The sequence below is a fragment of the Lycium barbarum genome, chromosome 6, assembly GCF_019175385.1.
Source record: "Lycium barbarum isolate Lr01 chromosome 6, ASM1917538v2, whole genome shotgun sequence".
Taxonomy (NCBI): domain Eukaryota; kingdom Viridiplantae; phylum Streptophyta; class Magnoliopsida; order Solanales; family Solanaceae; genus Lycium; species Lycium barbarum.
The window spans coordinates 44,510,323-44,520,659 of NC_083342.1; the positions used below are offsets into that span (position 1 = coordinate 44,510,323).

At 41.2% G+C, this 10,337-nt stretch overlaps 1 protein-coding gene across 1 annotated transcript; it reads right to left on the reverse strand.

Annotated features, from left to right (window-relative positions):
* Positions 1-5,725: 5,725 nt before the first annotated feature.
* Positions 5,726-6,451, reverse strand: LOC132644010 (uncharacterized). Its single transcript, XM_060360549.1, has 2 exons — positions 6,254-6,451; positions 5,726-6,067 (listed from the first exon to the last, which is right to left on the reverse strand). The coding sequence occupies exons 1-2, from the start codon at positions 6,449-6,451 to the stop codon at positions 5,726-5,728; spliced, it is 540 nt and encodes a 179-aa protein (XP_060216532.1).
* Positions 6,452-10,337: the final 3,886 nt, after the last annotated feature.

Below are 10,337 nucleotides of genomic sequence, written 5' to 3' on the forward strand. Positions count from 1 at the left end.
ACTGCAGTTGGGTACGGATAGCACTGAGCCTTGGTAGGGCCAGGTATGTATAATCACCGAGCCTTATCATTGTCGGGTATGTGAAACATCCAACCCTCATGGTCGGGTATGATATGGATACGAGTATGAATAAATACGAATACGAATATGTATATGAATGTATATATGCATGAGTAAGTATTAGAAATGGAAGGTCCCTACGAAAGACAAGTAGATATGATGAAGGTCACTAGAGGTACAAATGACTCTATTACCTCAATTTAAGAAGAGAGGAAAACATGGTGATAAAAAGGTTGATATGACCAAAGTGGAGTTATTCCTACAACATGATGGGTCCTTTTGCATAGGATTGCCCGGAGCAGCATAAGGTAACACCATATACTGCAAATCCTCAATTTGTTTATCTCTCTAGAACAACATTAATGGCTGATGCTAATTCTTTGTGGACTGTAGACTCAGGTGCCACAAACCACATAGCCAGAGACAGAAGATCATTTGTTGAGTACCGCCGACTGCCTTCAAGAAGCAGATGACTTTATGTAGGAAATAATGCTTCAGTTGAATTAAAGTATTGGTACATGCAAACTAGATTTGTGTGGCGGTGGAACCCTACTTCTACATGATATCTTATATGTTCCAGATATTTGGCGGAACTTAGTTTCAGCTGTTTCTCTTCTTAAATTAGATTTCAGTTTAAATTTTCACAATAATTTTGTTGACATTGTTCATGGCACTAGTTATTATGGTTCTGGTAATTTATCTGGTGGTTTTATTGTGTTGGACACAATTTTTGGTTTTAATTATATATCTAATAATCATGGTTGTTTTGCTTTAACAACAACCCCTAGACTTGGACATATAGGTCTTGAAAGAAGGAATAGATCCAGAGCTGCGTTTCTGTTGCAACTCATTCATTCTTATATATGTAATCCTATGACTTTGAAGAAAAGGCATGGAGCCTCATATTTCATCACATTCATAGATGATTATACTCATTACGTTCGTGTTAATTTGATCTCCCATAAGTTAGAAGAATTGGAATGCTTTAGACAATTTATGATTTGGTAGAGAATCAATTAAATCTAAGAATAAAAGCATTAAGAACTGACCGTGGACGTGAGTATTTATCAGATCAATTTAAGTATCTATGTGATGAAAAAGGAATTGTAAGACAATTAACAATTCCATAAACTCCTCAAAAAAATGGAGCAGCCGAGTGAAGAAATAGAACTTTGCTTGAAATGGTTTGGTCTATGATGGCGCAGGCTAACGTACCAATTTCCTTTTGGGAGATGCATTGATGTCTACAGCTTTTGTGCTTAATTGTTGTCACGACCCAAACTAGGGCCATGACGAGTGACCGAGCTTAACCTGTCTGATAACCCAACTTAGGTCACCTGTTCTCAAATATGGCATTCAATAGTTTTGTTTTACTAAGTCTGAAAGCTGTAAATAGCATACCGAAGTCGACCTGTAACTCAAACATCCCAAAGCATACTTATATATATACATAACATATGACAAGGCTAGCCAACGAGGCTACCAACACTTTTATACAACAAAATGATGGCCGACAAGGCCACACAGTAACCACGACACCCACGATGTTCGCTGACTACTAAAAGAGTATGACCGTGCAAAGGTGATGGGACAGGGCCCCATCGTGCCCGCAATATATACACAGAATTATACCAGAACGGGAACAGTCTCCGAAGCAAGTGGAGCTGTCTGACCCTCAGCGCTGACTCCTCCTAGGTGGCTGGATTGCCGAACCGCGTCCCTGAACCTGCGAGCATGAAACGCAGCCCCCGAAGAAAGGCGGTCAGTACGGAATATGTACTGAATATGTAAAGCATTACTGAATCTTAAACAAGGAAAAGCGTAACAGTAAACAAGTTTAGAAGCAGCCCGGGAGTAACCTGGAACAGCATTTTGAACCGTTCCATATGGTGCCTTACACAAATTCTAGCATACACAATATAAATACGGCATACACAAATTCTAGAATACACAATATAAATATAGTATCGAAATAGTCCCTTCGGACAGCCGCTTCCGGCATAGTAACATAATAGTTCCTTCGGACAGCCACTTCCGGCATAATAATGATGGTGGCCCCTTCGGGCATGCCGCTTCCGGCATAATGATAATGATGGCCCCTTCTGGCATGCCGCTTCCGGCATAATGATAATGATGGCCCCTTCGGGCATGCCGCTTCCGGCATAGTAATAATGATGGTGGCCCATTCGGGCATGCCGCTTCCAGCATAATTATAATGATGGCCCCTTCGGGCATGCCGCTTCCGGCAGAGTAATAATGATGGTGGCCCCTTCGGGCATGCCGCTTCCAGCATAATCATAATGATGGTGGCCCCTTCGGGCATGCCGCTTCCGGCATAATAATAATGATGGCCCCTTCGGGCATGCCACTTGCGACATAATAGTACTAATCCTGGCCCCTTCGGGCATGCCGCTTGCGACATAATAATAATGATGGCCCTTTCGGGCATGCCGCTTCCGGCATTAATAATAATGATGACGGAAAGTAGACATAAGTCGTAAATGAAATGAAGTAGTAAAACTCCGCACCCCCTTCGGAGTGGTTTTGAAAATAGCACACTCAGACATAAGCTGAGGCCATAGCACACTCAGGCACAAGCTGAGGCCATAGCACACTCAGGCACAAGCTGAGGCCATAGCACACTCAGGCACAAACTGAGGTCATAGCACACTCAGGCATAAGCTGAGGCCATATATTATATAGCACACTTAGCCACGTCATGAAATCATCAAGTAGCTTAGGCTTGGAAATCTCGCACCCCCTTCGGAGTGGTTTTAAAAATTAACTTTATGTTTCCTTTAGTGCAAAACTAATTTTTCTCGAAACCATCCTTTAGTACAAAGCTAATTTTTCTCGAAACCATTAGTAAAACCATATGCATGTAAATCAATTTTAAGACTCGATAGACAAGTATACTTACCGACACCTGAAGGCTCAGAAACAAGTTTCGGGTCAATCCGATTTAGTATAAGAAAGTTATGAGCGTTTGAAGTACAGAACCTTCTACGAACGTTTCAGAAGCCATTTCTGGAAAATCGAAGCAACAATCATGTTAGGAACGTCATTCATTATAGAAACCTCTACGAACATTTCCAAGACAATGCGAGACCATCTACAAAAGTTAGGGATGTTACTACTTACTGAACTCTTTTTAAAAAAGAACAAGAACTCTTTATGCTTTGCTTGTTATTTAATCGTACAATAAGCTCGACTATACTAAGTATACTCATATCAAGAAGTGAATAAGAATCATTAACAAGCTCGGAATCAATAATGGAGTTACCCCCAGATACGTATCATAACTTACTTAGCTCTAGGACATGCCAAAAGAAAGAAAGGGTAGGTTTTACATACCTTGCCCGCTTCCTAAGCTAACCCGAACTTAAGTCTTTGGCTTCACAAGATCTACAACAAGTATTGGTATATACCAAACATTAGCCATAAACACTTAAGAGTCCAATTCTAAATCAACACTTTATTTACAGAAATTTCGGCAGCATTTCCCCTGTAAATACAGCTAACCCCGAGAATCCAACTCGGCCAAATCATCAACAACAAATCAGAGAATTCAACTCGGCCAAATTATCAACAACAATATCAACAGTCATTCTAACAATATCAACAACCATTTCAAAATGCATCCCAACGTTAGCAACTTCTTTCTATAAACTTCGACGGCGTTTCATTTATGTTCAATTCATAATTGCTCACATATTCAAGTACTAATCCGAAACCATTCAAACAACATTCAAGAACACTTCAAACAATCCTCATAATATTCAAGATAGTCTAACCAATACTCCACTCCACCCGAAACCTTCCAAATTCAACAAGAACAATAACAACACATTTCCTTCTTTCAAATTCATGAACTACACCAATAATTCACATGCTAACAACATTATTTTCCATAAATATAAGAGACTATATTCAAATCACATTGGCTTCCAAAACAGCCCACAACAATTTCAACTTCAACTTGAATCATTAAACTCTCATTTTCACCATAGAATCCACAACAACAACAACCAAAGTACCAAGTAAAATTGATCCATCATTCCTACACAATACAACACATACTCGGCCACAACATAACATCCATATTTCATGCTTTTCATTCATTTGTACATACTACAACATACACAACTATCCATAACATATAAAAGAAGATTAAATCTTACCTTTTTCCCTTAACTTCTCACTTGGCTAGGGTTATGAACTTGAAACAAAGAGCGGTTTAATTGCTCCAACAACTATCCCACGTTAAAGAGGGCCTTCCAATTGGTAGGAATGCTAGAAGAAAATAATTTTTGATCAAGATTTTCAACGGGTCAATTTTGGCATAGCTTGGCCGAATATGGCCCTTCTTGTTTTCCTCTCCAAGTTTCTTGAAATTTCTTAAGGATAAAGATGAAAAATGTGTGGAATTAGTCATCTAATTTCACATATATAATTCATCCATGTGGGCCTTGGCCCATACCCAATATGGACGGCCACATGGCCCTTTTATTTCAAGACTACTATATATTTTTTTGTTTGTTTTATAACTCATGAAAATTATTTTTCCAATTCCAAATTTGCCCTTAACCTTTGTCAATACTACCATACCAATAACATCCATAAGCAACTTAGGTGATAAACAAGATTAAAATATAGTCTTACCCTTAACTTATCGCGATCACCTTGAAATACCCGAATATATAAAATACGGGATAAAACATCCTCCCCCCCCCCCCCCTTTAGAACATTTGTCCTCGAATGTTGAATTGGTCCCATAAGGTTCTATCAAAGGTAGTCTTTTATTTGGTTATCCTAGTTCGGATTTATAGTTATGGTCTTAAGGTTTCAACTAAGTGCCTCACGAAATCCCTTGTCTCGATTTACCCTGTTAACCGCTATGCTCGTATTCTCACTTATGTTGTGATACATCATGTCATAATGATAAGGGACGGTTCGGATGTAGTTTAAATCTACCAATAAATTATCTGAAGAAGGGTATACCTGATGGTGCATCCTGCGGTGTCTCTAGACCCGGTCTCCCACCTAGAGTGTAGATACGATGCGGCACAATACTGGAACTAGATGCTCTACCTCCGCCCCTACCTCGGCCGGAAGAAGTCTTGAGTCCTGTATCGGGGGCTCTCACTGAGGGTGACGACACTGCTACCGAATTCTCAAGAACAATATGACCCACTCCTTGTGGGCACTCTCTAGCATAGTGCCTCGGATCACCACAAGTATAACACACACCCTGTCGACATCGTCCTATATGACGCCTCCCGCAAGTCGCATATCGAGGAGGGGGCATCACCTCCTGCCCTGATCGCACCTGCTGCTGAGGACCCGCCGCATAAGAAGAACTCTGTCCCTGCCTGAGGAAAGTCTCCCTACCCCGCTGAGATCCTTGAAACTGTGGAGGTGCACCATACTGAGGTCGGCTCTCGCTAGTGGAACCTCTATACTGACCCTCTGACCTAGCCCGCTTGGACTGACTGCTACTCCGCTCTGAGGTAGCCCCTCGCTGGCGCCTACGATCCTCTGACCCCTGAGCATAAGCCTGAATACGCGCTATATCCATACCTGGCTGCATCGCTACTGCTATACAAGCCTCCTGCAACCCCGGCTCTAATCCCATCACGTATCGGTGAACTCTGTCTTCCATTTCCTATACTATAGAAGGGGCATATCTAGCCAAAGAATCAAACTCCACACTATACTCTCTAACAGACATGTTGCCCTGTCGCAAATTAAGGATACTATCGACCCTTGCTCGTCTCAACTCGGGTGGCATATAATGACGCAAAAAGGCATCTGAGAATTCCTGCCAAGTCGGCGGAAGAGCATCCCTACCTCTCGATAATCTCCATGACTGAAACCAATTAATTGTTATACCCTGCAATCTGTAAGCAGCTAACTCAACAGATTCTGTAGTTGACGCCTTCATCACAATTAAGGTGCGCTGCATGCCATCTATAAACTCCTGAGGATCAGCATTAGGGTCTGTGCCCTTAAATTCTGGGGGATTTAATGTAAGCAAATCTCAAGCTCTGGCACTAGCAGCCCTATCTGGATACTCATGACCCCTCTCCTGTCGTGCAGCCTGGGTATCAAGTATCTGAGTCAACAAATGTATAGCATCTCTCATCTCTCTTATCTCCTGACCCCGAGCATCCGGCTAAGGGACTGGAGGTACCGGTGCTGGTGCTGGAGCTGGGGCTGGATCAGGTGCCCCTCTGAGCTCCTCCGAAGATGGGGGAGTAGGAGAACTCTGGGACTGAATGTGTACCCCAACGTAAGTCTGAGCTCTGGTAGACCTAGGGGCTTGGCTAACTGCCTCATCCACAACTGATTTGCCCTTCCGGGCTGCTGTCGCTTTAGTCTTCCTAGTCATCACCGAATTCATACAACATTGTCAAACTAAGGACTTCACTTACGACACAGCTCTATCCGCACGATCTTCAACATGAAAGAAGGAATAACACCCTATTAATGTCTCGTAGCCTCCTGTTTATAGATGTGGTGCACAACACACCGATAAACAATACTCTACTAGACACCGTCTGCAAACATGCCGAGGACCGAACTGCTTTGATACCACTTTTGTCACGACCCAAACTAGGGCCATGACGAGTGACCGAGCCTAACCGGTCTGATAACCCAACTTAGGTCACCTGTTCTCAAAATATGGCATTCAATAGTTTTTTTTTTTACTAAGTCTGAAAGCTGTAAATAGAATACCGAAGTCGACCTGTAACTCAAACATCCCAAAGCATACTTATATATATACATAACATATGTTACAAGGTAAGCCAACGAGGCTACCAACACTTTTATACAACAAAATGATGGTCGACAAGGCCACACAGTAACCACGACACCCACGATGTTCGCAAACTACTAAAAGAGTATGACCGTGCATAGGTGATGGGACAGGGCCCCATCGTGCCCGCAATATATACACAGAATTATACCATAACGGGAACAGTCTCTGAAGCAAGTGGAGCTGTCTGACCCTCAGCGCTGACTCCTCCTAGGTGGCTGGATTGCCGAACCGCGTCCCTGAACCTGCGGGCATGAAACGCAGCCCTCGAAGAAAAGGGGTCAGTACGGAATATGTACTGAATATGTAAAGCATTACTAAATCTTAAACAACGAAAAGCGTAATAGTAAACAAGTTTAGAAGCAGCCCGGGAGTAACCTAGAACAGCATTTTGAACCGTGCCATATGGTGCCTTACACAAATTCTAGCATACACAATATAAATACGGCATACACAAATTCTAGAATACACAATATAAATATAGTATCACAATAGTCCCTTCGGACAGCCGCTTCCGGCATAGTAACATAATAGTCCCTTCGGACGGCCGCTTCTGACATAATAATGATGGTGGCCCCTTCGGGTATGCCACTTCCGGCATAATGATAATGATGGCCCCTTCGGGCATGCCGCATCCGGCATAGTAATAATGATGGTGGCCCCTTCGGGCATGCCGCTTCCGGCATAATGATAATGATGGCCCCTTCGGGCATGCCGCTTCCGGCATAGTAATAATGATGGTGGCCCCTTCGGGCATGCCGCTTCCGGCATAATAATAATGATGGCCCCTTCGGGCATGCCACTTGCGACATAATAGTACTAATCCTGGCCCCTTTGGGCATGCCGCTTGCGACATAATAATAATGATGGCTCCTTCGGGCATGCCGCTTCCGACATTAATAATAATGATGACGGAAAGTAGACATAAGTCGTAAATGAAATGAAGTAGTAAAACTCCGCACCCCCTTCGGAGTGGTTTTGAAAATAGCACACTCAGGCATAAGCTGAGGCCATAGCACACTCAGGCATAAGCTCAGGCCATAGCACACTCAGGCACAAGGTGAGGCCATAGCACACTCAGGCACAAGCTGAGGCCATAGCACACTCAGGCACAAGCTGAGGCCATAGCACACTCAGGCATAAGCTGAGGCCATATATTATATAGCACACTTAGCCACGTCATGAAATCATCAAGTAGCTTAGGCTTGGAAATCTCGCACCCCTTCGGAGTGGTTTTAAAAATCAACTTTATGTTTCCTTTAGTGCAAAGCTAATTTTTCTCGAAACCATCCTTTAGTACAAAGCTAATTTTTCTCGAAACCATTAGTAAAAGCATATGCATGTAAATCAATTTTAAGACTCGATGGACAAGTATACTTACCGACACCTGAAGGCTAAGAAACAAGTTTCGGGTCAATCCGATTGAGTAAAAGAAAGTTATGAGCATTTGAAGTACAGAACCTTCTACGAACGTTTCAGAAGCCATTTTTGGAAAATCGAAGCAACAATCATGTTAGGAACGTCATTCATTATAGAAACCTCTACGAACATTTCCAAGACAATCCGAGACCATCTACAAAAGTTAGGGACGTTACTACTTACAGAACTCTTTTTAAAAAACAACAAGAACTCTTTATGCTTTGCTTGTTATTTAATCGTACAATAAGCTCGACTATACTAAGTATACTCTTATCAAGAAGTGAATAAGAATCATTAACACGCTCGGAATCAAGAATGGAGTTACCCCAAGATACGTATCATAACTTACTTAGCTCTACGACATGCCAAAAGAAAGAAAGGGTAAGCTTTACATACCTTGCCCGCTTCCTAAGCTAACCCGAACTTAAGTCTTTGGCTTCACAAGATCTACAACAATTATTGGTATATACCAAACATTAGCCATAAACACTTAAGAGTCCAATTCTAAATCAACACTTTATTTACAGAAATTTCGGCAGCATTTCCCCTGTAAATACAACTAACCACTAGAATCAAACTCGGCCAAATCATCAACAACAAATCCGAGAATTCAACTCGGCCAAATTATCAACAACAATATCAACAGTCATTCTAACAATATCAACAACCATTTCAAAACGCATCCCAACGTTAGCAACTTCTTTCTATAAACTTCGACGGCGTTTCATTTATGTTCAATTCATAATTGCTCACATATTCAAGTACTAATCCGAAACCATTCAAACAACATTCAAGAACACTTCAAACAATCTGCATAATATTCAATATAGTCTAACCAATACTCCACTCCACCCGAAACCTTCCAAATTCAACAAGAACAATAACAACACATTTCCTTCTTTCAAATTCATGAACTACACCAATAATTCACATGCTAACAACATTATTTTCCATAAATACAAGAGACTATATTCAAATCACATTGGCTTCCAAAACAGTCCACAACAATTTCAACTTCAACTTGAATCATTAAACTCTCATTTTCACCATAGAATCCACAACAACAACAACCAAAGTACCAATTAAAATTGATCCATCATTCCTACACAATACAACACATACTCGCCCACAACATAACATCCATATTTCATGATTTTCATTCATTTCTACATACTACAACATACACAACTATCCATAACATATAAAAGAAGATTAAATCTTACCTTTTTCCCTTAACTTCTCACTTGGCTAGGGTTATGAACTTGTAACAAAGAGCGGTTTATTTGCTCCAACAACTATCCCACGTTAAAGAGGGCCTTCCAATTGGTAGGAATGCTAGAAGAAAATAATTTTTGATCAAGATTTTCAAGGGGTCAATTTTTGCATAGCTTGGCCGAATATGGCCCTTCTTGTTTTCCTCTCCAAGTTTCTTGAAATTTCTTAAGGATAAAGATGAAAAATGTGTGGAATTAGTCATCTAATTTCACATATATAATTCTTCCATGTGGGCCTTGGCCCATACCCAATATGGACGGCCACATGGCCCTTTTATTTCAAGACTACTATATATTTTTTTTTTGTTTTGTAACTCATGAAAATTATTTTCCCAATTCCAAATTTGCCCTTAGCCTTTCTCAATACTACCATACCAATAAAATTCATAAGCAACTTAGGTGATAAACAAGATTAAAATATAGCCTTACCCTTAACTTATCGCGATCACCTTGAAATACCCGAATATACAAAATACGGGATATAACAATTGTGTTCCCTCTAAATTTTTTTCTTCCACACCCTATGAATTATGGACAGGTAGAAAATTTTACTTAGATGTATTGCGACCTTGGGGGTTTTGTCACGCCCCGAACCTGGGCCTGGATGTAACACGGCACCCGGTGCCTGACTGCATGTGACCGAGCGAACCAACTGGCTGGCTGAATCAACATGTGATATCAAAAACATAACTGAATGTGGAAACAACTAAACACATGCTGATATACTAAAGGTCTCACTAAAATCTTAATGCGGAAATACTTAG